Source organism: Kogia breviceps, chromosome 2 (genome assembly GCF_026419965.1).
Source record: "Kogia breviceps isolate mKogBre1 chromosome 2, mKogBre1 haplotype 1, whole genome shotgun sequence".
Taxonomy (NCBI): domain Eukaryota; kingdom Metazoa; phylum Chordata; class Mammalia; order Artiodactyla; family Physeteridae; genus Kogia; species Kogia breviceps.
The window spans coordinates 195,249,366-195,276,796 of NC_081311.1; the positions used below are offsets into that span (position 1 = coordinate 195,249,366).

A 27,431-nucleotide genomic window follows, 5' to 3' on the forward strand; every position below is an offset into this window, starting at 1 on the left:
TGCGTCTTTTCTCTTGTGTCTTAACTGTAAGGCTCATTCTCACTAGGAATCCCAGATTTTCAAGCCAATAAACTTTGGAAGTCTTGGATAAAGTGAAATATATCTGTATTTGCATAGATTGTGTAGAAGCACGTAGGACGTGTGGTACGTGCCGGTAAGAGATTGGACTCCGATCCAGAAAATGATTCTTGCCTCCCTCACCTCAGAGGAATTGGGTTCTCTCACCTCGGGGAGCTCTGGTTTCCATCTGTGCGGCTGAACTCTTCCCTGTGTTCACTGCAGACACTTCTCCATCCTCTCTGTGCTCCGGCCATGGTGGGCTCTCCCAGCGCTCCCTGCTCCTACCCATCTTGCTGGGGGCAGAGCTTCCCTCTTCTCACCCTGAGTGGCAGGCATGATGGGAACATCCACGTCTCTGGGGGTCCAGAACCCCAGGAGGCGAAGGAAACGCCAGTGTAGCAAGTCCCCGTGTACCTACCTGCCCCTGTGCTATTGCCAGAGTGCTTTACAGCAAGGTTCAAGCATGCCATTTTTCCCATGAGTCAGCACGCATCCCAACCTAATAAGGACGCCATGCCGTAATTACACCCCACAGAATTAACAGTGACTCTGTCATCCACTACCCAGTCTATATGCAAATTTTCCTGATTGTTTCAATGTTTTTTATGATTGGCTTGTTTATGATTACAACCTCTCAGAACCAGGTGATTCCAAGAAGTCGTAAGCCAGAAGTCTCGGGGTCAACCATATCCTTGACATCTTGACATTCACGTAGTGCTTGGCACAGAGTGGGTACTCAATAAAGTTTTTATTTAGTGGAACCGAATCAGCAAAAAACCCAAGGGAATCAGGATCCAGTGAGCTTTTTGCTGCATGACAAACTGCCGTAACATGGAATGGTTTAAAACAAGTACTGTTTCTCCTGATTCTGTGAGCTGGCATAGCCGGCTGGGTTTGGGGGAACTGGTAGAGGGTGGCCTCACTCGTATCTGGCCGTTAATGTGCCATCAGCAAGGGGAACAAGGATGACGCGACAAGAAAGCAAAGCGTCTGTGGGACCAACTGTCGCTCTGCCTGGTCACCTTCGTTACAGCCCATTGGCTAGAGCAGGTGGCACGCGCAGCCCTGCCTCTGAGGGGGGCTGCGGAGCAGCGTGGGGACAGGGGAGGGAATCAGTCGCCTTGGCGGTTCTGGCAACTGATGTGCCACGCTGGATTTGGTTGACTTTCCTCACGTCAGCTCTGTGTCCCACGTGGGAATGTAGCCCTGGAGATTGCTGTGCGCCAGGCTCTGGGGATTTGGTCCAACCCTAGGACCTGGAGAAGAGAGCAGGGGAATTCAGGCTTTGGGCTTCATTTTTCCAGAGAAATGGACTTCAGAGACAATGGGTGGGTATGCTTGTGAGCCAGGCCCGTAGGAAGACAGGCTGTACGAGGTCTAGTTTCTAGATAGAAAGCCACACCTTCCATTGCTCCCTGGAGTACGTGCCCAGGTGCTTCTAAGAGGTCGTAAGCCAGAAGTCTCAAGATCAGTCATATCCTTGACGTCTTGACATTCACATAGTACTTGGCACAAAGTCTTTATTTAGTAGAATTGAATCAGCAAAAACAAAGTGAATCGTAACCAGCTAAAAGGAAGAGTAAGAGGGAGAGTAGTTTAAAAAAAGAAAAATAAACCACTCAGCAAGGGTATATATTGTTTCATAGGAGTGTTGTATATATATGTGTGTATGTACTGGGTCACAATGTAAAAATTATTTTTTTCTACTATTTTTAAATATACTGAGTTGAAATTCAGATAACATAAAATTAGTCATTTTAAACTGAACAATGGCATTTAGCACGTTCACAGTGTTGTACGAGCACCACCTCTACCTAGTTCCAACAAAAAAGGGTTTTCCTGGGCTTCCCTGGTGGCGCAGTGGTTCAGAATCTGCCTGCTAATGCAGGGGACACGGGTTCGAGCCCTGGTCTGGGAAGATCCCACGTGCCGCGGAACAACTAGGCCCGTGAGCCACAACTACTGAGCCTGCCGTCCGGAGCCTGTGCTCCGCAACAGGAGATGCCGCGATAGTGAGAGGCACGCGCACCACGATGAAGAGTGGCCCCCGCTCGCCGCGACTGGAGAAAGCCCTCGCACAGGAACGGAGACCCAGCGCAGCCAAAAGTAAATACATAAATTAAGTATTTATTTTAAAAAAGCGTATTCCTTAAACTGGATTAGTGTCCATTTTTCTTCCAAACGTTTGATCGGTAGCAGTTGATCTGTCTGTAGAAAAGCGCGGGCCCCCGTCTTGCTCAGCTTGGGCTGCCATAATGAAATACCGTAGCCTGCGTGGGTAGATATCACAGACCTTGCATTTGTTCATGCTATTATTACTTCTTTAATAAACATCATTGAAATTTTTAAAAAAGAACAAAAAACCCGTAGCCTGAGTGGCTTAAACAACAGAAGTGTCTCACACTTGCGGAGCCTGAAGTCCGAGCGGCAGGCACTGGCGGGTAGACTTCATCCTGAGGCCTCGCTGCCACCAAGCTGTGTGCTCGTGAGACTAGTTCGTGCACAAGGAGAGTGGAGATCCTGTCAGATCAGGACCACACCGATGACCTCATTCAAAGGCCCCACCTCTAAATACCGTCACACCGGGCGGTAAACGGGCTTCAGCACGTGAATCTGAGGGGACACGTTGTGTGTAACAAACTTCTCCAGAAGGCTCTGCTCAACTTCAGGTGTAAGCTCAGTTTGTGGTCAACTCCAAGTTCATTACCATCGAAACCGCCTCTAGCGTCGGGGCCCATGTTGGCAGGACCAGAGGGTGAAGCAGCTCTCACCTCAAAGAGGACGAAGGAACGTCCATCAGTATCCTTTCCAAGGCCTTGTCTGCACATTTGATGCATTTCCCTGACCCTGCAAGCCAGGGCAGCTCGTGGGCTCCCCTTTTACAGATGGAGAAAAGGAAATAGCAGTGAGGCCAAGCCCGTTTCTCAGGATCGCAGTGGATTCGTCAGAGAGCGACGGATCCCAGGACTCCAGTCTGGGGCTGTTTGTACAACTTGCGCCTTCTGCACAGAAACCTGGAGCTTTGAGTACCGTGTCAGTGTGATGCTTCAAGATGGACATTTGAAATCTGTCTGGGTGTGAGAGGGTTCCAGTGCCCATGAGGCTTGAGCACCTGTGTTTTAATCATGAAAGACTGACGTGTGGAAGAGATTGGATTAACTTGGAGCAACGCAGAGAAGTAAAAGGGAGGCTGATTTCCATCCTCACAAAAAATTTTCTCACACTTTATGCTATTTCAAAGAAAGGTGGTAGTGATTTCCCCGTCCCTGGAAGCATTCAACAACTTCTGTGACTATTGTAGAAGAGATCAAAGCAAGGGATGGAGTGTAGACTAAATGTTTTTCAAGGGTCTCTGCCTGTTGGGTTGCATTTATGATTTCAGACATTAGCCAGCCCAGCCCATAACAACAGCCCTCTGTTCCTAAGGCCAATTGACTAAGAGGTACGTGTTGAAATGAGGGTGGATTTTTTTTTTTTTTTTTTTTTTTTTTTTTTTTTGCGGTACGCGGGCCTCTCACTGCTGCGGCCTCTCCCGTCGCGGACGCGCAGGCTCAGCGGCCACGGCTCACAGGCCCAGCCGCTCCGCGGCCTGTGGGATCTTCCCGGACTGGGGCACGAACCCGTGACCCCTGCATCAGCAGGCGGACCCTCAACCACTGCGCCACCAGGGAAGCCCCGTAGGGTGGCTTTGAAAAGCTCTGATTCCCTGGCCCTCTGCATAAATACAGTAGCCTCAAACTTGTCAAGTGCTCTCTGCTGCTTCAGTAAAACTAAGGCAAGGTTCTCATTTTGTAGTTGACGGTTAGCAGACAGAACCAGTTTTCCTCACGCATGTGCCCTAATAAGCCGCTAAGACGATAACCTAGCCCCAAACCCCTAAGCTTCTTAGCTGCATATCCCGACCCCCCACCCCCTCGAGCTGGTGCTGCGTTTGATGTTGGGAAATGAAACACAGGACTCGCAGCTGCTTCTCACTGGATGCCAACTCCAGAGAAACAAGTATGATATAGCCAGTGAGTGGTTCTTAGACTTTGAGAATTAATAGACCAGTAAGTTTCTAAAAGAATTGTAGAAAGAGGTGGATAACTTTTTATTTTGGCCAAGTAAGGATTTTTTTTTTCTAAATTGCCATCTACACTCATCTCTGTAAAAGGAAGGACACTTTGTCCTTATGCTTAGCAGCTGCATTCTGACATTTAGTGATTGTCATGATGTCTGCAATTTACTTTCAAATGGTTCAAAAGGAAAAAAGCAATAGAGACAGATGAGCACATGCAGCGAAATGTTCATTGTCGAATCTCCATGTTGACTATGTAGGTGTTTATTATACTATTCCAGCTTTTCTCTGTATGCTTAAATTCATAATCAATTGTAGGAAATGCAAAACTAATGGCAGAAGGCAAATCAGTGGTTACCTGGGACCAGGAGTTGACTGAAATGGGTGCCAGGGAACTTTTAGGGGTGACGGAAATGTGTCTTGATCATAGTGGTGGTTAAAATCATCAAACCACGCACTTAAAATGGGTAGATGTGGTTGGATGTGAAATATATCTCAATAAAGATTGAGAGGAAGAAGGACATTTTAATATTTAAAAGTCTAAAACTTCAAATTAAAAAAAAAGAAACATTTAGAACTTCATAACCTTAGAACAAAGAACAGTCCTTTATACTGAATACATTTTGTTCTATGAAAAAAACTGACAACAGTGTCCTTATTCTTCTCATTTCTCCACCAAGCAGAGAAAAATGCATTACAGACCAGGGGCTGCAAATGACTACCAGAGACTACCGTTTCCAAAAAGAGTGAGGTCTGGCATGCAGCCCACCCCAGATTTTCCTACCTGCCCAGCGTTGGCAGGTCAGTGACTGAGAGCTGCACCCTTGGGGGCCTGGCGCTAACACAGCTGCAGGAGAACGGGGGTCCCAGGAGCACCCACAGCTCAGGGCAGCCCTTCTGATGGGGACACTGGGTGAAGGGCCCCAGTCATTTTTCTTCCTTTTTTTTCTCTCTTAAGGGACAAGAAAAGATTTCTTCAAAACAAAACCTAACATTCCCTTCACACAGACCACCGGTGTCAGCTCTTTGGTGTCTGTCCTCGTAGATTATGCATATAGCGTGTACGATAACTCGTGTGCGCACATATATCCATACGTAGATTTGTGTGTTTGCAAAATGTGATCATACTGTACATACCATCCTATGACCTTCTTCAATCAGTCACAATCTCTACCTTCCTAGGCCAGTAATTTCCATCCTGCCTGTCAGAGCTCGTATGACATATTACTGATACATTATTAGACCATATTCAGATTTTCCCAGAAGGCCAGTAATGTACTGTACATCCTGTTTGTCCAATTGGGAACACACAGTACATCTGGATGTTGAGTCCCTTAAGTGTCTTAATCTAATGCATCTCTTTTCTGTGACATTGACTTATGAAAGAGATCAGCCACTTTCTACATTCATCTGGTAGCTCTCTTGTGGTCTCATTCAGCTATTCCTTGTACTTCCTATAAACCAGAAGTGATGTCTAAAGGCTTGATGGATTCCAGCTGCTGCAAGGTGACACATCACATTGGTTGACACCATTTGTGATGCTAAGATTGACATTGGACTGTGGCTGATCCCGTGTTGTATAGTTTGGCTTGCACCTTGTGAAGAGTCATGATCCATATGGCATCACTTTGGTGTCATAGGAATAACCATTTCCCCTTCAACTCTTCACCTAATGATTTTCGCACCAATAAAGAATCCTTGTCTGAGTCAATAATGTCATCAGTGTTTTAAAACGTTAAGTTTTACCATTATTCAGCTATGTCCGAGTTCAACAGATCTGGAGACAATTGCCATTGAAAAGATAGTTTGTTATAGTTACCAAAAAGAGGGGGCAGGCCATGCGGGGAAGCACCAGGGCCAGTCAGTAGGTAGAAGGATCAAGGAGGAAACATGGGCAAGAGTTCTTTCGTGGTTTCCATGGGAAAGAACCGGTGAGATAGGATAAGCAGACTTAAGATTAGCTATTTACTTCAGCAGGCCCTGGAGTGCAGGGGCTGTCTCCAGTTGTCTGATACCTGGCCCCAGGGTGACTAGGGCAGGGCAGTAGTGGCTCAGAGTGTGAGAGCCCAACAAAGGAGGAAAGGAGGCCTTTGGGGTGTATGGGCTCTGAGTTGGTTGGTTCGCATATGAAAAGCAGTCATTTATTCTCTCTAGGAAAGAGCTAGCCTTGGAATGGCAGTCTCTCCAGGGTCAGCAAAGCCTCAGATGTCAAAGCATCTGAATTACAGAAAATAAAAAGGCATCAGAGTGTGTCAAATGATGTTTTTCCAGTTCTGTCATTCCCTTTTTTTTTTTTTTTTTTGCGGTATGCGGGCCTCTCACTGTTGCGGCCTCTCCCGTTGCGGAGCACAGGCTCCGGACGCACAGGCCCAGCGGCCATGGCTCACGGGCCCAGCCGCTCCGCGGCATGTGGGATCCTCCCGGACCAGGGCACGAACCCGCGTCTCCTGCATCGGCAGGCGGATTCCCAACCACTGCGCCACCAGGGAAGCCCTGTCATTCCCTTTGCATTTATTAGCTGGCATTCCTCCGTTAAAAATTTTTAAAGTTTTCTCCCTTAGAAATTAGAATTTTTCCCAGCTTCAGCTATTGCCAGCCATTTTACTGTTGCAATGCAGTGACTCATCGATTTGCTCAAAATCCATTGAGTCCCTGTCCTAGATCCTGGAGGTGGGGTGGGAACAAAACAGGCATAAATCTCTACAGTCCTGGAACTTACGTTGGGGTGGGGGGACAGACAATGAACGAGATAAATTATCTTTTATGTCAGATGCTGGTAAGTGCTACAGGGAAAGGTAATGCAGAGAAGGAGGACAGAAGTGTTGGGTGAGATGGTACACAATAGGCTATAGATGGATAGGGTGGCATTGAAGTAAAGACCCAAAGGAATTAAGGAAGTGAGCCAAGTGACTGTCTGTGGGAAAAGTGTTCCAGAAGAGGAAACAGTAAATGCAAAGGCCCTGAGGCAGGTTTGAAGAAAAGCAAAGAGGCCAGTGAACTGGAGCAAAGTGGGCGAGGTGGGAAGAATGGGGACAGATCATGCAGGGCCTTGCAGACATTATCCAGACTTAGGTGGGAAGCCACCGGAGTGTTTCGATAGATGCTAACACCCCAAACGTCACTTTCTGCTTAGACTGGATTCACTCCCAGACACCAGCTCAAGTCCAGTACATATATGTGTTGGTGGCCGCACCATCCCATGCATCATTCCCTGAGTATGCTGTTCTGGGCACTGGAATACAAAGATGGCAAGGGAAACAAAACGGCATGGATCCCTGACGTCATGAAGCCTAGAGTCAAGTATGGGAAGAGAGACCGTAAAATCATCTCCTGTACAAGCATCGAATGCAATAGTGCCTCCAACCTAGTGGGAGAGGTTGGGGAAGGCTCTCCTGAGGAATTGACTCTTGAGCTGGAATCTGAAGGATGAAAAGAGTCAAGGAGGAAAGGAGAAGAGGATGGTTGCAGGCAAAAACAAACAGCGGGAGTGCGGTACAGGGAGGTGGGGAACGGCAGGCAGAGGCTCGAGCGTGTGGCTTTAAAGTTGTGTCCTGTAGCTGAGAGCAAGGCGAGATGCTGAGCAGGGGGGTGACTGCTCAGGGCTTGGAAGCCCCCTCTGCAGCATGGAGAAGGATGTAGTCAGACCAGGAAAACAAAGGGGCTGGTATGGACTCAAGAGGCAGTGCTGGGTATGGGAGGACTAAGATCCGGGAGACGCTGGGGGCAAATTGACAGGACTCGTGATGTAATCAATAGCACGTAGGGTGGAGGAGAGGGACGAGGGACGTGACTAGTTTGGCTTGCATAACACCAGGGTTTATCTTGAGGCTGACATTTCTCCTTGACCTTTTTGTTTATATCCCCACCCCCAAGGTTGCATTAGCTGCCTGCTGAGTTTAATCAATTTGGTTGAGCTCTTGAAAATCCCTTCTCCTGGTGATACCAGGAGTGAAGGGATAATCAGTCTATTTCCAGAACCCAAAGTGGGTTAAGATAAAATAGCTCTCGTTTAGCTGTCATCCCTCCCCCAAGCCTTCCCCACTCAAGCTTGACAGCCCTGCGCTGGGAGCCCCTCTGGCCCCTTGTCTAATGCTTTGAACTGCTGAAACTACCATTTCGCCCGTCTCAGCACTAATCCAGTTGCCACTCTATTCCTTAAGTGGGATTTGGCTTCTAGACATTGAGACCTGGGTGTGGGCACCCTCTCCAGATTCCCTACAAATTCCCCACACAGCCAGCCAGCGCCCAAGTGGGGTCATCTGGTTAGACGGAGCAAGGGCTGGCTGCCTGCTCACCCCGGAGGACACAGAGACCCTCTCCTCACCTCCTGGGACCGTCCCAGCTGGTTGCCCAAAGGTATGCGGTCACCCTCGAACAAGCCTTCTCGGAAACTCAGGGCAGGGCACAGGGAAGAGCCAGGGCCAGGAGGACTGGCATTTTCGTGTGTCAGTCTGTCCCAGTTTCACCTTTTCTGTGCAGTTCCCATGGAGGTCGCTTGTTAAGGAGCATGCTGAGCTCCAGACAGCTCAGATGGCCTCTTTGTTGTGGGTAAAGCTGGGGGGCGGTGAGAGACGGCAGGAAAGGGAAAGCACTGCTTAGTATGAATCGCTGAACAGAACTTTTGGGGATTTAACGTATTTTTTAAATGATATTCGTGAAGTGGTTATGCTGTGGTTTGCAGGGACTTTTTCTATTTTAATTGCTGTAATATATCATCAAGATAGAATTTTAAATTCAATCTGGCTTAGTGTGACGATACCAAGGCTTAGTCTCAAAGTAAACCCTTCTCATTGGAATCTATCTGGACGTCCTGGTGAGCTTTGCTGAGAAATGTCTGAGGCTTATCAGGAAAAATAAAACACCTTAAAAAAAAAAAAAAGGACACTGTAGTAAAATACAAACTAGTCGAAGGCCTTATTTAGTCAAATGTGGATATTGAGGCAGGTAGAAGGAAATGTCTGATGGATGTACAGCATCTCATGTATGGGTTTTATTCACAGAATGTTCTTGACTTTATATTTAAGATGATTTTACCTTTTCCTAGCCCTCTGAAACCTGACATAACACCCCAAGGGGAAGAAACTGCCAGGGACAGATAACATGGAGGCCAACGTGCAGGACAGTAAGTCTACACCAAACCACGTTATTTTCAAGAAGATCTCCCGGGACAAATCGGTAAGTAGTACAGAGGTGAGGGGCTTAGTAGTAATCATTTTTTTAAAAAAAGGAGCTTTTTCGAATAGACATAATCAACATCAAAATCTTGTGAGGTCGGGCTTCCCTGGTGGCGCAGTGGCTGAGAGTCCGCCTGCCGATGCAGGGGACGCGGGTTCGTGCCCCGGTCCAGGAGGATCCCACATGCCGCGGAGCAGCTGGGCCCGTGGGCCATGGCCACTGAGCCTGCACATCCAGAGCCTGTGCTCCGTGATGGGAGAGGCCACAACAGTGAGAGGCCCACGTACCGAAAAAAAAAAAAAAAAAAAGTAAGAAGAAACGGGGAATTCATTTTAATACTATATTTTATTTAACTCAATATATCAGAAAACTATCATTTCAACATGTAAATGATATACAAATTATTAACGACGTATTTTACTTTCGTCTTCTAAGTTGTTCAAACCTGATGTGTGTTCTACATTTATAGCACGTCAGCTTGGAGTGGCCATGTTCGAGTGCTGGTGGCCACCTGGCGCTAGCAGCTGTCGTATTGGACAATGTGGTTCTAGGTCATTCTTCTAGTTGACTTCTGAAGCCTATACATACTGCGCCCGAAAGAAACTCTCTGATGCTTTTGTGCCTCACGAGAGAATCAGGCTTTGCACAGGGACACTCCCTACCTCTCCCCTCCCTCGCTGAGGATCTTCACCATTTTCATCAAGTCCTCTGATTCTCTGGGGAGACAAGCTGGGTACCCCTCAAACTTTCATCCTCCCACCTCTCTTCCAACTTGTGTCTTTCCAGTGTACTTTATCTTAACTTCTGGAAAAAGAAGAAAGAAAGCACCCCTGCTGGGCCGTATCATTTTCTCACTTTTTTCTTCCTCACAAATAGATAGCCATCTCTGACCTGGGACATTTAGAACTTTTGTATATAGGAGGAAAACATAATTCATCAGTTACCATGTCACGTATTAGGATCATTTCAACGGCAAGTTTTGTCTGGCTGCAGGTGTGGTGTGCCGGGGCTCTGGGGGTGTTTCTCTGTGAGTCTCTCCACTCGGCCCTCTTTGGTGATTTTCATCCTCTGGCTGGTGGCAAGATGGCTGCCCCAGCTTCAGGTGCCTTACCCTCACTTTCTTCTAGCAGAAGGAAAAGGCTGTTGCTTCCTGGGGTCTCTTAAGGGTAAGGTGATATTTCTCTCCAGCAGACTTCTCTATCTCATTGGTCAAAACTGGGTCACATGCCCACCTTAAAGCCATCCCGAGCCAAAAGAATTGGATCTGGCCAATCAAGAGTCATCCTCTGTGATGGATGTTAACTAAATATATTGTGGTTATCGCTTCGCAATTTATACATACTTCGTTATGTTGTACACCTTAAACTTATACACTATGTCAATTATATCTCAATAAAACTGGGGAAAAAAAGGAAAAAGAATCGTCCTCTGGGGTGGTCTCCTCTTACTACACAACCACATGGGACCCTGGACACAATTGGTGACTTTTTTTCTTTTTTTTTTTTTGACCTCACCCTGTGGCTTGTGGGATCTCACTTCCCCGCCCCATCAGGGATTAAACCCAGGCGGCGGAAGTGAAAGCCCGGAATCCTAACCACTAGGCCACCAGGGGACTCCCTACACTTGATGATGTTTATCCAGGCAGATGGGGCTCGTATCTATGGGGTTTGCAAGCAGCAGGTGGGCTGCAGCCTCACATCATCCAGCCCCACTTCTCTACCTGCTCCTGTCTCTTCCCTCCCCTTCCAATTGCAGCAGAAGAGGTGCTGTTTCTTCCATTGAGGTTCATGCTGCTTACAGCCTGGGGCATGGTCCACCACCTTCTTAGGGTCCTCCGCCATCAGCCTCCCTCCGGGGCTATGTGCAGCCTCTCCCTCTCTACCAGTACTTGGCCTGAGCATGAAAACAAGTACCCACCTCATGCATCTTAAAAACAGCAACAACAGCAACAAGGACAACAAACTCCCTCTTGACCCCGTCCCCTTTCTAGCTCTCCATCCTTCACAGCCAAAGCTTGAAAAAGGAGACATGTGCTCTCCACCTACCTTCTCCCCTCCCGTTCACTCTCAGTCCTCCCTCCTCCTGACCACTACCAGCTTTCCCTTTGCCAATCCCTTCTCCACTTCGCTGCCAATGCAACCAAAGTCTCAGCGTTCTCCTCTATAAAATGGGCTTAATCCTTAGCTCAAAGAGTAGTTGTGAGGATTAAATGAAATGATGTAGTCACTGTACTTAGCTTGGTGCCCGATACATGACAAGCACTACAAGCTGTTTAATTGCAGGCCTTTCAATCCTGCTTCAAATGCTTCCACGTCCTCCTAGGTTCTTTAGGGTCCGGTCCTATAAGACCCTTTCTGGCATCAACTTGCATGCCCATTTGGAGGCCATTCACCCACAGACAAAACCATTGGCAGTTCCAGAAGCATCCTCTTGGCTCTGGGCTTTGTACACACTGAAGTTTTTTGCCCAGAAAGCAGCTTTCACCATCTAACTCCCTGCCCCCATCCCGATCACGTGGCTATGCTGTCCTTCAGGTGCTTCAGCCTCAATAACACAAATAACCGGGAAGCCATAGAGATCCACTCCAGGATACTGCTATGAGGGGGTAGATACAGGAGATGATACAATGCCAACAAAAATTATTTTGAGTGTTCTTGGAAATAAAAATATGAGTTTCAGAGGCTTAGGGAAGAAGGAGGCTAGCCAGGGTCCATGCACTCGCTCATTGGTGTACTTTGCAAATGTTGATTTAATTCCTGTATGTACCGGATACTACACTAGCTACTGTGATGGCTGAAAGGTGAATAAGATAATTCTTACCATCACGGTAGTCACAGTGCTGCGGGTTAAAGTGGTGAGTGGTGGTGAACCCAACCCATGCTCTCCCACAAAGGGGGTTGGTAAAGAGACCTTTGCTGCCAGGGGCATTGGAACAGATAGGACAAGGACTGAGACATGGTCATCTCTTCCCATCCAGGACCCCTTCCCCCCTTCTTCAGGGCATGGGTTCAGGTTTATCTGTATAGCTGCTCACCTGAGAGGATTTCAGGGACTCCAGAACATCTGCCTCTTAATCAGAAATTCTTCTAACAAGGAGGAGAAACCTTTCATTCACAGCTAGAAATAAAAGGCTTAACATGCAAATAGCTGACAGGGGCCTCGTATGCATAGGCATAACTTTCCACTAAAGTATCATCAATGAATTCAACAAGTTTACCTGGTTGATATCCGACCTGGGCTTGATGGGAAAAGGTGGGGAGAACAGGGAACTGTCCAAGGGGGTGGGAAGAATTCCTTGGAGCACTTTATGAGGTTGAGGAAGATCGCAGCTTGCCTGCAATCCACTGCGTCCGCCTACAGCCAAGCAGGGAGAGAGGAGGTGGTGGACAAGCTGGTTGCTACTGATTTTTAACATGAATACCTTAGTGTTCTTTGGCCATTTAGAATCCATACCTGTTCTTCCCACAGGTGACCATCTACTTGGGGAAGAGAGACTATATAGACCATGTTGACCAAGTAGAGCCTGTTGGTAAGTTGAGTTTGGGGTGAGGTTTTTTTTTTTAATTTATTTATTTATTTATTGGTCGTGTCGCGCGGCATGCGGGATCTTAGTTCCCCGACCAGGGATCGAACCCATGCCCCCTGCAGTGGATGCACAGAGTCTTAACCACTGGACTGCCGTGGAAGTCTCCTGGGGTGAGATTTTAATGCTAGTTTTCCTTTAAGTCATCAGACAACCACTAGTTTTGTGTTTTTTCAATTGGCTTCATTAATAATCTGATCAAAGAAATGCAAATTAAAACATCATCAAGGTGCCACTGGCTGATTGGAGACAATTTTAAATGAGACAAAGAACTCATTTCTAGATAAAGAACATTCAAAACTCACCAGTTTTTTTAAAAATCCAATTAGAAAATAAACAAACAACATGAAAAGGCATTTCATTAAAGAAAATATAAAGGTGGCAAATGAGCACATAGAAGAATGTTCAACAACAAAAAAAAAAAAAAGAAAAAGAAAAACGTTCAGGACTTCCCTGGTGGTGCAGTGGTTAAGAATCTGCCTGCCAATGCTGGGGACACGGGTTCAAGCCCTGGTCCGGGAAGATCCCACATGCCGCGGAGCAACTAAGCCCGTGCGCCACAACTACTGAGCCTGTGAACCACAACGACTGAAGCCTGCGTGCCTAGAGCCCGTGCTCCATAGCAAGAGAAGCCACAGCAATGAGAAGCCCGTGCACTGCAAGGAAGAGTAGCCCCCGCTCACCGCAACTAGAGAAAGCCCGCACGCAGCAATGAAGACCCAGCGCAGCCAAAGGAAAAAAAAAAGACCTGATTTCATTTCTAAAAAAAAAAAAAAAAGAAAAGAAAAGTGTTCAACAACATTAGTCGTTAGGGAAATGCAAATTAAAACCACAATGAAATATCATTATATGCCTGTCAGTATGGCTGAAATTAAAAATAGTGACCATACCAAATGCTGGCAAGGATGTAGAGAAACTGCATCACTCATACATTGCTGATGGTAATGGGAATGTAAAATGGAACAGCCACTCTGGAAAATAGTTTTGGCAGTTTCTTTAAAAGCTAAACATATACTTCTCATATGACCCAGCAGTTGCATTCCTGGACATTTATGCCAGAGAAATGAAAACTTTACGTCCACACAAAACTTGTACATGACTGTTCACAGCAGCTTTGTTTGTAATAGCTCCAAACTGGAAAGAACCTAAATGTCTCTCAATAGGTGAATAAGATTAAACAACCTGGGCCATATCCATGCCTTGGAACACTACTCAGCAGTGAAAAAGATTGAACTACCAATCCATGCAACAGCTTGTGGGTCTCAAGGACACCGTAATGAGTGGAAAAAGCCAACCTCAGGAGGCCATATACTGTATGATTCCATTTATATAACATCTTAGAGGTGACAACGTTATAGAAAAGGAAAACTGAATAGTGGTTGCTGAGGGCGAAGGATGGTGGGGAGAGGCAAGTGGGTGTGACTGCAAAGGGATAGCCCAAGAGGGAGATCTTTATGGTGAGGGAACAGTTCTGTATCCAGATTGCAGTGCTGGTTACACAAATCTCCATTTGATAATATGACTTAGAACCATACACACACTGTACCCATGTCAACCTCCTGGTTTTGAGATTGTACTGTGATTATCTAAGATGTAACCATTGGAAGAAACTGGATAAAGGATACCTGAGGACCTCTCTGTACTATCTTTGTAAATTCCTGTGAATCTATAATTACTTCAACTCAAATTGTCCTCTTTTTAAAAATAAGAGTGTAAAAGACTGGCATTTTTAGGCACTGGGATGAGCATGTCCTTCAGCAAAAAGCACTTTCTAGAAGGTCACTTGGCAGAGTCAGTATGTTATCGAAAGCCAAACTCAATTCTACCGTGGATAGAGATTTATCTGTAAGGATGTTCACTGCAATATTAATTATAACGGGCAAAATCAGAAACATCCTAAATGCCCTAACAAGAGGGGGTTGATTAAATAATTTATGGAACACCTGTTCAATGGAGCAAATGTGTGGCCATTAAAATGATTAGTACGTGGGACTTCCCTGGTGGCGCAGTGGTTTAGAATCCTCCTGCCAATGCAGGGGACACGGGTTCGATCCCCGGTTCGGGAAGATCCCACATGCCACAGAGCACGTAAGCCCGTGTTCCACAAACACTGAGCCCGCGCTCTAGAGCCCATGAGCCACAACTACTGAGCCCACGTGCTGCAACTACTGAAGCCCACGTGCCTAGAGCCCGTGCTCTGCAACAAGAGAAGCCACAGCAATAAGAAGCCCGTGCACCGCCACGAAGTATAGCCCCCGCTCGCCGCAACTAGAGAAAGCCCGCGCACAGCAATGAAGACCCAACGCAGCCAAAGATCAATCAATCAATCAAATTTTAAAAAAGATTAGTACATATTATATGTGTGTGTATGAATGAATAGTATGAATATGTGTTTGCAATATATAGTTGAATGTGGAAAGCAATTAACAATATGTATAGTAGGATCTCATTTTTTTAGCAAAACATATTCATATAAATGTGTCTACATCTGGAAAATCATTCTGTACCGATATGTTGACAATGGGTATCTCTGGGTATCTCAAGTGGAGGTGACTTTGTTTTCTCTTTGCTTAGCTTCCCTTTCTAGTTTTCCTGTCATGAACATGGATTACATGTGATCTATATATGTATACACACACACTTCCAGAAGCTTCCAGTCTCTTTCACGTCCTTCACCCTCACTCTTCTCTCTCTCTTGGTTTAGATGGTGTCGTGCTGGTGGATCCTGAGCTCGTGAAGGGAAAGAGAGGTGAGGCAGAGCTTCTTGTCCTCCGGGGAGCAGTGGTCTGGCTGCGGGAAGGGGGCACGTGTGTGCGAGGAGGGGCGGGGAAGCTCTTGCACACGCGTTCTCTCTGCCAGGCCCTTTCACCCACATTCCCTCGTACGATCCTCAAGACACGGGCCCCATTCCCACCAGAGCTCACCGTCCGCATCTTCCAGATGGAGGGGGAGACTCGGGGAAGCCACTTGTCCGAGGTGGCTGGATAAGGAACGGCAGACAGAGCCCGGAGCCCTGGTCTGCCGGCTCCACGGACTGCGGCTTGCCCCGTGTCCTGCCGTTCTGTGTCAGGGCAGACTCAAGAGGGCTCCTTTCTGGGTTTATCCGAAAAGCAGGACATTGAGGCTGCGGGAAGGCAGAGTCTTTATGCTGAGCCTGGTGTTCTGGACCACGGCAGCACAGCCCCCTCAAAGGTATCTGGCAGTTGCTACGTGTGGCAGGCAATTTGGTACTAACCACAGTCGTGTAGGGAGTTCCCTGGCGGTCGAGTGGTTAGGACTCGGCGCTCTCACTGCCGGGGCCCTGGGTTTGATCCCTCATCGGGGAACTAAAATCCCATCTGCTGTGCCACGTGGCGTGTCAAAAACAAACAAACAAAAACCAGTCGTGTAACGTCACTGGCTCAGTTCCATTCTAAACATGGCTTTTCGAGTGGTAGCTCCAGCAACTAGCAAGGACTTGTTCCTAGCCCTGCATGTGCCCATGGAGTATGTCAGATGTAGGGCCCACAGCATCCAGGGGACGTGGCAGAAACAGGCTGGAAATCGCCCCCCTCTGCTGTCTCCAGCTTCCTCCTGGGTGCCCTGCTCCTCTCTTACACCAGGCGGAGCCCAGTTCCAGCCCCCAAAGCCCACGCGCCCTTGGCCAGGAACGCGCTGCCTGGAGAGGGAGGCGTAAAACCAGGTCATCTCTGGGCACCTTCCTCTTACAAACTTTGAATGAGGGATAAGCAAGGGATCAGTGGCTCTTCTGGGCTTAGCGCCAAGGGGCAATTAATTACTCTTGAGGCAGACACAGACAAAATCCTCAACCAACAGCTACCGAGGACTTGGGGGGAGCACTTCGTGTGGTTTTATTTACCACATTAACGACAGTTGTAAGCAGTCCATCCTCAAAACATGTGTAGTTTCATATAATTCCTTTGGTCCACTGGGGGCACAATTTACATCTGTGTAACCACAGTGAATTTTCAGAAGCGCTGATTGATTTAGAGAAAGCTCAGTTAAGTTTCTGAGCGGTGTGAAAAGAAGACTTCCTCTCGGAGTTGGTGTCACCTCTCCACCTGGTCCCTGAGCCCCCGCTCAGTTCCCTCGAGGCCCCATCCAGCTCAGGCACTCATCTGTTTTGTTCCCTAGCACGGTTTCCCTCTGCTTTTCTGATTTTTTAATAAATTTATTTATTTATTTTGGGCTGCGTTGGGTCTTCGTTGCTGCGCGCGGGCTTTCTCTCTAGTTGCAGCAAACGGGGGCTGCTCTTTGTTGCAGTGCGTGGGCTTCTCACTGCAGTGGCTTCTCTTGTTTCAGGGCACAGGCTCTAGGTGCACAGGCTTCAGTAGTTGTGGCTCGTGGGCTCTAGAGCGCAGGCTCAGTAGTTGTGGCGCGCGGGCTTAGTTGCTCCGCGGCACGTGGGATCTTCCCGGACCAGGGCTCGAACCCGTGTCCCCTGCACTGGCAGGTGGATTCTTAACCACTGCGCCACCAGGGAAGCCCTTCCTCTGCTTCTTACCTTCGCTCTCAACTCCATCCAGACCTTCCGCCCTCAGAACCCAAGTGAACTCACGCTGTTTAAAAACCTCCTGAGCTCACTGAGCTGGTACATCAAGGGGAGGGGGTGGGAGGATGAGGGAAACCATAGAGACAGGAGGCTAAATAATGTGGCTCATGGGAGGAGCCTCCCAGCGCTCAGACACGGGCTCTTTCGAGTAACCAACGCAGGCCAGAGGGAAAGGCCAGCTGGGTAGTAAGGTTCTCAGGTCCTTACTGAGATGCTGAAGGTGGAATGTTGAGACCGGAAGGCAGTGTCAGCCCAGGCAGGGGCGCCAAGCCCGCCAACGGGGCAAGCCTACCCCTTCTTGTCTCCCTTCCAGTGTACGTCTCTCTGACCTGCGCCTTCCGGTACGGCCGGGAGGACATCGATGTGATCGGCCTGAAGTTCCGCAGGGACCTGTACTTCACCCAGGTCCAGCTGTTCCCTCCTGTGGAGGCCTTGGGAACCCTCACGAAGCTACAGGAGAGCCTGATCAAGAAGCTAGGGGACCACACGTACCCCTTCCTGCTCACGGTGGGTGCCGACTCGACCCTGCACTTCCTCGCACCGCTTCCTTCACCCACAGCACCTTATGATGGGACCAGCAGCGAAGGCCAGGGGCCAGAGTCACGACTTCACATCTGCGGGCCTGCAAATTGCACCCTTGGAGGAAATTCTAGATTTCATGGGCTGTGATTGTCTTTTTTTAAGTCCTTGAAAACAGCCTCCCGGCCTTTGAAGGCACCGTTTCAACCTACGGTTTAAATATTTCCCTGCATCCGACCACCTAATTATACGTGCATGTTATGCCTTCACTTGCTCGGCTATAAAAAGCAAGAAGTGCCCCTCGGTTGCCTCGAGGAGTTTCTAAGCAGGAAAGAGTTCCCTGCCAGACAGGAGATGTTAGTGAAATGAGTCGTCCTCCGTAGCCTTGACCAGAGAGCTTGGAGGGTCACTGTAGAGAAACCCCTTCGCCCCTCTCGTGGCCCGAGTCTCCCCTGATGGAACCTGGCTACCACGGGGCCAGTGTTCCTGCCTCTGAAGACTTGGGCCTGAGCTCACTGTCGGGGTAGCGGCTGTCACCCTCTTCACTCGCATGTTTACAGGTCTTGAGATTATATATTCCTCCAGAGTTATGTGGTTCAGGCTTAAAAAGGCAGGAAATTCTGACACAAGCTATAACATGAATGAACCTTGAAAATATTATGTTAAGTGAAATAAGCCAGCCACATAAGGACAAATACTCTGTGATTTCACTTATATGAGGGACCCAGAGGAGTTAAATTCGTAGAGACAGAAAGTAGCCCGGTGGTCTCCAGGGAATTGGGGGAGGATGGAATTGAGGGATTAATGTTTAATGGGTACAGAGCTTCAGTTTGGGATGATGAAACAGTTCTGGAAATGGGTGCTGGGGATCATTGCAGGACAATGCAAATGTGCTCAATGCCACTGAACTGTACACTTAAAATAGTAACTTTTACGTTAGGGATATATATATATATATATATATATATTTTTTTTTTTTTTTTGGCCATGCTATGCAACATGTGGGATGTGGGATCTTAGTTCCCTGACCAGGGATGGAACCTGGGCCCCCTGTATTGGGAGCGCAGAGTCTTTTTTTTTTTTTTTTTTTTTTTTTGCGGTATGCAGGCCTCTCACTGTTGTGGCCTCTAGACGCGCAGACCCAGTCCAGTGGCCGTGGCTCACAGCAGCCCAGCCGCTCCGCGGTATGTGGGATCTTCCCAGACAAGGGCCCGAACCCGTGTCCCCTGCATCGGCAGGTGGATTCTCAACCACTGCGCCACCAGGGAAGCCCGGGAGCGCAGAGTCTTAACCACTGGACCACCAGGGAAGTCCCTATGTTAGTTGTATTTTATAACAGCTTTAAAAAAAAATCACTTAAAGTTGTGTGGTCCTGGGCGCTCCCAGGCACTGGGACCGGGAGTTTGAAGCGATGGAACCTTTTGGAGATAACATGTCAACATATATCACAACCTTGAAAATATGATTTTGACCTGACCATTCCCTTTCTAATAGTGTAGCCTATGGAGCGAATGGACTAAAAGCGTGCTAAGGTGGCTGAAGGATGTTTATGCAGCCTTGGTGACAATGGCAACAGAGTAAAGACCACCTGACGGAGGGCAGCCAACAAAGGAAACTGGCTGGATTAAATGTGGGGGAATTCACGGGGGAATTCCCCGGCGGTCCAGTGTTTAGGACTCTGCGCTCTCACTGCCAAGGGCCCAGGTTCAGTCCCTGGTTGGGGAACTAAGATCCCGGCCAGCCATGTGGCAGTGGCCAAAAAAAATAAAAAGTGGTGTAACTGGAGCCTTAAAAATGGTGGCGCGGAACTACATCTCCCAGCATGGAAAACGGTCACACTCATCCTGAGCAGGGTTAGGGTCGGTGATGGGAGCAAACTAGACCGCAGGACACGAGCATCCCTTGTCTCACTTCTGTAAAACTACACAGGCACGTACGTGTCTGTGTGAGGGTGACGTGGGACACTCGGGAGGTTGTGCTCACGCCACTCCAGGTGTTGGGAACACACGTGAATATGTTTTCCTTTTTCTTGCTTCTCATCTTCATTTTTCAATTTGTGCACGATGATGGTAGAATACACGTGGAATGACATTCTCTGAAAGAAATGATCTGTTGTTTCTTTCCACAGTTTCCCGACTACTTACCCTGCTCGGTGATGCTGCAGCCAGCTCCACAAGATGTGGACAAGGTTGGTTCCAGAAGAAATGCCAGGGATTCATTCATTCCTTCAAAAGACTTTTTTTTTTTTTGGCTGCGTTGGGTCTTGGTTGCTGCGTGCAGGCTTTCTCTAGTCGTGGCGAGCGGGGGCTACTCTTCGTTGGAGTGTGCGGGCTTCCCGTTATGGTGGCTTCTCTTGTTGTGCATCATGGGATCTAGGCGCGCAGGCTTCAGTAGCTGTGGCACACAGGCTCAGTAGTTGTGGCACGTGGGCTCAGTAGTTGTGGCGCACGGGCTTTTCCTGTGGGAAATTGCAGACATGTGCAAAAGTAGAGAGACAGTATAATTGGCGTATCACTTGTCTTCAGCAATTCCTAACCAGGAGCAGCCCTGTGAGCGAAACAGTAGGTCTCTCCCCTCGTGGGTCTCACTTGGGGAGAGAAACAGGCGAAAGCCAAATAGCAAATCCCTATGCGGCCCATCCGTGGAGAACAAGAGGCTCAGAGAGCTGAGGGAGGACCTGGTGGTGCTTGTCCGGGCAGCTTAGGGAAGGGCTCTCTGACGGGGCAAAGGAGGAGCCCCTCCAGCCTTGGGAGAGCCACGGAGGCAGGGGGGAGCGTCATGCCCAGTGAGTGCTGCTTGTGAAGCAGGAGGAGCTGGGGTGAATGGTGGGGGCAGGTCTGAGAGGAGTGGGGCGGTGCGGCCAGGTCAGGAAGGGCCTCGTACACTATTGCAATGACTGGAACTTTCTCTGAGTGAGATGGGAGCCGCTGGCGGGCTCTGCACAGTAGGTTCTTTTTTTTTTTTTTTAATTTTTATTGGAATATCGCGAATTTACAATGTGTTAGTTTCTGCTGTGCTGCAAAGTGAATCAGTTATCCATATACATATATCCATTACAGGGCACTGAGTAGAGGTCCCTGTGCTGTACAGTAGGTCCTTATTAGTTATCTATTTTATATACAGGAGTGTGTATATGTCAGTCCCAATCTCCCGATTTATCCCTCCCCCCCCCCCCCCCCACACACAGAAGGCTCTGACTTGGGTCTGTAGAGGATCTCACTCTGGCCACTGAGCTGAGAGTGGGGTTGAGCTCTGAAAGGCGAGAAGCAAAGGGGCCGTGTGTGCAAGAGAGCTGTGACCCCGGTGCACTGGGGACTCTAGGCGAGGAGGGAGGGCAGTGCGGACGCAAGGAGAGAGGGAAAGGTGCTGGGACCCAGGGGCTACAGGCCTGAGGGAGTCACGAGGGAGGAAGCTGGAAAATAAAAAGACAGCCAATGAGGGCGGAGGCTGGCATATCCGTACCTGGATGACCGAGGGTCCGGGGCCATGATTTTCAACTTGGGGGTCCTACCCCATTAGTGGTTTGTGAAATCGGTGCGGTGGATCCGAGATGGCATTGAAGAAAGAAAATGGAATGGCATGAAGTGGAACAGCATGGGAGCTCAGAGCACATCGCACACAGCATAGATACGTGCTAGTTCACGAGCATGGCTTCACGCGTGAGCATCTGTTTACCGGGCCTCACAGTGAACTTTCCTTCTTACCGTGGGCGGTGGCCTGAAACCTTTGAAAGCCCCCGGGCCAGGAAAACAGGGATGTGGGCAGGAAGGTGGAGGAGGCCACTCGATCAGAGTGGGGGGACACTCTACCAGCCAGAGGGCCACCCTTCCCTCTGTCCCGGGGGAGGAGCCATCAGTGCAGCAGGGGCCCTGGGGGCCTCACAGCTGAGGAGGCCTGTGAGCTGGGCTAGTATAAAAGGAGAGAGAGGCGTCAAGCGTTTCAGAAGGAAGGAACAGCACGTGCCCAGGATAGACAGGTGGAAGGGCTTGGCGGGTGCAGGGAGCAGCAAGCGGTGGGAGCGGAGGGGGGCGAGCAGAGAGGAGGCGTGGCTAAGAGCTCCAGGTGCTGGAGGGTAACGGTGTGTATTTATTTTCAACCCAGGGTTTAGAGTTGTTGCGATTCCACAGTTTTGCAGAACCAGTAAGACCGTGGCTTACGTGCTACTGTCACTCTGTGGGCAGCTGGTGGAGGGCCCACCCCCGCCCACCTCGTGTTAACACAACAGAGGAGCGAGCTCACGGGGGGTTCACTCTGGGGCTGGGGGCCGAAGGGGCCCGCAGATGCATCTGCTCCACCCACGCCACATTTTTTAATCCAGTTAATTTAAAAACCAGGAGCCTTCATTCCAAATTCCATTTCCAGCTTCTTTTCAAAAGTTGGGAGAGCTGCCAGCACCGGGTCCCTGTGACAGCCTGGCCACGCCTGGCTGCAGCTGCACAGCAGCTGCCCGCTGGCGTAGGGCATTGGAGCCCCGGCACAGGCGTCCACGGACCCCCGCCAGCCCTGTGAGCGCTGCTCCTGCCTCCTGCTGTAGGCAGTGGACCGTCAGTAACTTGCACACAGGGTCACTTCTGAGAAGGACGGCTAAATGGGGGGTGGGCTGGCCGCCGTGTGAGGTGGTGAGAGGCTAGGAGCAGCCAGGATGCCTGAGTCATGCTCTGCAGCTACTGGCGGGACTCATCCTGCAGGCTGGGGGACCTTCACTGGGGCCTTGGAGCCCGTGGCGCTGTCCTCCAGCTAACGCCATTCTTTCTTCACTAGCACACTTCCAAAGCTAGTCATAATGGTGCAACTCGGAAAAGGATATGGCCAAGACAGAAAAAGAACTTGCCACGTAACATCCCCTGCGGGAGCTGTGACCCCCATCCTGGCTCCCGGAAGGGAGCTGCTGACCGCAGCCCTGTCTGTTCTCTTGCCCCTGCAGTGCTGTGGGGTCGACTTCGAGGTCAAAGCCTTTGCCACACCCAGCACAGATACGGAAGAGGACAAAATTCCCAAGAAGTAAGAGTGTAGCTGTGGGAATATGTGAGGGGTCTGGGGGGAAGGGCTGGGGATGAGAGACCGCCCCTCACTTTATGTCCGAGTGTCAGAGTCTCCCCGCAGGGCTACAGTGGCCGGGTGATGGAGCCTCCCCAGGTCAGGACCGTCCAGATGAACCATCTCCACAGGGGGTGGGGGACAATGGCTGACCATCTGGGGGGGGGAACAAAAGAAAATGACAGGGGAGTTGGCAACCTCAAGGACTCACGTAAGCCCTTAAGAGCCTCCAGGTCCCCCCTTTCTTTCCTTTTCTTCTTCTTTTGTAATTTCTTTGTTGCAGTAAAATATACATAACATGAAGTTTACCATTTTAACCATCGTCAAGTGTACAATTCAGTGGCATTAAGTACATTCGTTACGTCGTGTAATCAGTTACACCACTATCTGCTATCCACACCCCGAGGTATCTATACCCCCAATGCTGTCATCCCCCCAAACAGCAGCTCTCTCTGCGCATTAAGCTGTGACTCCCATGCCTCCTGTACTCCCAGGCTCACGTGCTCATTTTTCTTGTTCCTGAACGAGGTTTCTAGTTGTGCCCTCAATACTTTCTCTACACGCTCAACGTTCACACCTATGGACACTTACACCAAACAGCAATAACAGGGCATCGCATCTGTAGAGAGTTTTGAAGCCTGTCACATAGGCACACGTCCCCACGTCAGCTTCACCCGAGAGGAGGCCAAGCCGGGGTCCTACCAGAGGGTGAGAGGGACCCTTGGAGAGCTGACTGGTCCACGCCACCCACCAGGCCCCGCCCCCAGGCCTGATCCCCCTACCGGCCCATCCTGCATCCATCGGCAGCATCCCTGAGGGATCCCAGCCTGGGGATGGGGAGGGGGGCCTGGGAGGCCGTCCCGAGGAGGCCCAGGCTCTGATCCGGGGAACCGTCGGTGACCTTTCATCCACAGGAGCTCTGTGCGTTTGCTGATCCGGAAGGTACAGCATGCGCCGCAAGAGATGGGTCCCCAGCCCCAAGCGGAGGCCTCCTGGCAGTTCTTCATGTCCGACAAGCCCCTGCACCTCGCCGTCTCCCTCAGCAAAGAGGTGACTGTGGAGCCGGCCTGGGGACAGCCTGCCAGGCCCTCTGCGGGGGGTGTGCTGCAGGCAGTCTTGGGCGCAGCGATGGTTTAAGCACCAGCATTTGGGGACGACTGGCTTTTTTCATAATTTGGAGCCAGTAAACGTGACCCTTAGGGTAGGGCCAAACAGGATTGCATTCCACTCACTGCGGGTCCCGACCACTTGGAGGTGGCGGGTTTCCCATACCCCCAGCCCAGGCTGTCTTTTCCCCTGTCTGCCCCCAGGGGCCTCTTTACTAGTGTGTCGTCAGTGGGTGTGGTGTTAACAAATTGTTTACTTCTCTGCAAACTTAAGTTTGGCAGTAACGGTGAGGGGGTGACCATGTCATGTGTGAAAATCAGGGCGGAAAAAGATGAAGAAACACTGGCCAAGGCTGTCTCTGGTCCCTCTGGTCGACAAGAGTCGTGCACACACGTCGGCCAGCAGACTGTGTGTGTGTGTGTGGTGTGTGTGTGTGTGTGTGTGTGTGTGTGTGTGTGTGTGTGTGTGTGTGTGTGCGCGCGCGCACGCGCGAGCACCTGGGCTAGATCCCACAGAGTCACTGCTGGGCAAGCTCTGCCTCTGGGCTTCCCCGCTGATCTCCCCTCATTTCACTTATTCTGCCCCCAATAACCTCATGATTCCACTCAAGACCCCCGGGGCTAACTCTGCGTGACTCTCAGGACTCGGGCTTTGGGGCTGGAGCCCCCATCATCCGCCTCAGCCTCCCACAGATGGGGTAGAACCTGCTCCAGACCCTTCTGCACAGGAAACGTGATGCCATCACCTTGTCTTCCTTGGAAGTGTGGGCATTCAGCCGCTTTTATTCCAGTTAAAGGGCTGAGATGAATGTAACAAGATATGGCCACACCCTCTTCCCCTTTTCTGACTTATCTGTTGACTTCTTCAGATCTATTACCACGGGGAACCCATTCCTGTGACTGTGACCATTACCAATAATACAGAGAAGACGGTGAAGAAGATTAAAGCGCTAGGTAGGACCTCGGGGGGGGGGAAGGTGTCCTCTCCTGCAGCTCGCGCAACCCCAGCCTAGGGGTGTCTTCCGTCCTGGGACGGCATCCCTGACAGGGCGTCTTCCTGTCCTTCCTTGTCACGCCTTCCTGGAGGGGCCCCTGTGCCAGGTCTCGGGGTAGGTGCGGGAGGAGTTTTCTCTCTGCACAGTGTAGTGGGGAGCCTTGGCCTGGGAACCCTGGGCTCCCCTGTGGGCTTGAGCTGGGCACGTCCTCTTGGGATCTAGCGGGCAGCCACGGCTGTGTTCCCGGACTAGCTTCCCAGCTTTCGTTAGGTACTGATTGACCCCGCGGGCGTGCTTTGTAAGTGGTAATCCCTGCTGTTACTGCTATTGCTGAGGCACCACGATGTGATGGCCAAGCCTCCCGAATACTCAGGAGGTGCGCCTCCCGCTTGCTGGTCCTACACACTTCCTCATCTCAAAGGGCGTCAAAGTGCACGCGATGCTCCTAGATCTTGGTCTTATATGGGTGATGTAAAAAAAAGACATGATAAAATGACCTGGGAGGGAGACCTCTCTGTTCCCTTCTCCCTCAGACACTCAGTGACTGAGACGGAGTTAGACTCACGGTGTGTTAGGGTGGCCAAGCATCCCGGGTTGACCAGGACCAAGGATGCAGGACTTTCAGTGCTAAAATGGGGCCAGTCCCAGGCAGACCAGGATGCTTGGTCACCCTAAATGCCACATACCACGTTCCTCTTTCCCTCTTATCCATCATAGAGAAGGCTCGGGAATTTGATGCATACATACCAAAAAATTCTAGACTTTTCTTGATGCTAATATACATGCTTACTTTATGGCTTTGTTTTTACGTTGCTTTAGTTCTTATGCCCTTAAGTCTTTGTAGGACCTGGCATTATTTGTTTAGCGTTGTTGTATGTAGTGTCAATACAGTATTCCACCAAGAAGCAGGATTGAGAAAGTATCATTTGATACTTAGATTTTAAATTATTTCTCAAAGTTTTATGAATTCTAACATCAAAGCCCCTAATTTTTGAAAGAAGCTGTTGAATTTCTGCAGCAAGATGTTAAGAACTTTCTGTAGGCCGATCACTGTGCTGAGTGCTTCACACAAACTGATTTTCTGATTCTCAAATTTGATTTTAATGGAGATGAAAAATCATCTTTTTAATCATCACAACAACCATATAAGTTAGATGCAATTATCATTCTCGTTTTGCTGATGGGGAAACTGAGGCTTAGAGGAGCTCAGTAATTACCCCACAGCAGACGGCTAAGCTGGAATGTGAGCCCAAGTGGTCTGGCACCAGAGCCCACCTTCCTATCCGCCACGCTACACCCCCAAATCAACCCTGGGCTGCCTCCAGGTGGTTTGTAGCTTGGACACCCGAAGGAGATGCTCATTAAATAAGATAGAGAAGGTTGGAAGGGAGTGTATTTGGGGAAAGAGAGTAGCACATGGTGAGTTGTGGGACACTGGGAGGCTGTGGGCCTTGGAAGGATACCCACGGATGTGCCCTGAGCTCAGCAGGGAGGAGGAGTCTCCCAGGAGGTGCAGTTTTAGGAGACAGGCTCATGGGTAGGGCTGACACAGAGCAGGTTATTGGTGAATGGAAGTGGCCTGAGGACAGAACAGAAATCTCAGCCTTAATGCCGAGCCTGAGAGGTGCACTCAGATGGCCATTAGGGAAGACCAACCGTGTCCCCTGGAAGGCCCCACGCAGGACTCCGCACCAAGTCACCCTATCCTGTCCCCCCTTTGCAGTGGAACAAGTGGCCAACGTGGTTCTCTACTCGAGTGATTATTACACCAAGCCGGTGGCCATGGAGGAAACACAGTGAGTAGTGGGTTGGGTTTCTGTTTCCTGGGCGGCTCCAGCTTCTCTGTCAAGTTCCCGTTTTGGTCATTGCTGAAGAAGGAAGTAGAATATGGTCAGCTAGCTTCCCAGCTTTCCACTTCCTTCCCCTGTTCTCACTTCAAGGACTGCAGAGAAAGTTAGCATCTTGATCCTGTGCTCACTAACAAGAATTCCGAGAGCTGGGTCAAGCTGAGGAATGATGGAGAGGAGAGAAATAAAGGCTGAGACGTCACAGTGGGAATGTCTAGAACTTTCTATTGATCCTTGGATAAGTGGGTAGGAATTTGATACTGTTTCTGCCCCCAGAGCAGAAAATCAAATGACCTGTCAGCCCAGTCAAGCGTTCCCTATCTTTTGATCTTCTCCGCAACTTGAAAATCTGATACCAATGACAACTGGATTAGGATGATATATCAGTTCTCAGCCACTTGTTGTTAGTGACTTTCCTCCCTTCGTTAGAATAAAAAACAAATAGGAGGATTTCCCAGGTGGTCCAGTGGCTAAGACTCCGTGCTCCCAGTGCAGGGGGC

General features: G+C 49.5%; 1 protein-coding gene across 1 annotated transcript in view; it reads left to right on the plus strand.

Annotated features, from left to right (window-relative positions):
• The first annotated feature begins 9,198 nt into the window (after nt 1–9,198).
• Nucleotides 9,199–27,431, plus strand: part of SAG (S-antigen visual arrestin) — a 29,306-nt gene continuing 11,073 nt past the window's right edge. Inside the window, exons 1-9 of the mRNA XM_059054393.2 lie at nt 9,199–9,292; nt 12,761–12,821; nt 15,580–15,624; nt 17,741–17,934; nt 20,075–20,134; nt 22,871–22,947; nt 23,898–24,033; nt 24,959–25,043; nt 26,808–26,880. Coding sequence (XP_058910376.1) covers nt 9,218–9,292; nt 12,761–12,821; nt 15,580–15,624; nt 17,741–17,934; nt 20,075–20,134; nt 22,871–22,947; nt 23,898–24,033; nt 24,959–25,043; nt 26,808–26,880 — 806 coding nt within the window. The 5' untranslated portion in view covers nt 9,199–9,217. The remainder of the gene's footprint in view (nt 9,293–12,760; nt 12,822–15,579; nt 15,625–17,740; nt 17,935–20,074; nt 20,135–22,870; nt 22,948–23,897; nt 24,034–24,958; nt 25,044–26,807; nt 26,881–27,431) is intronic.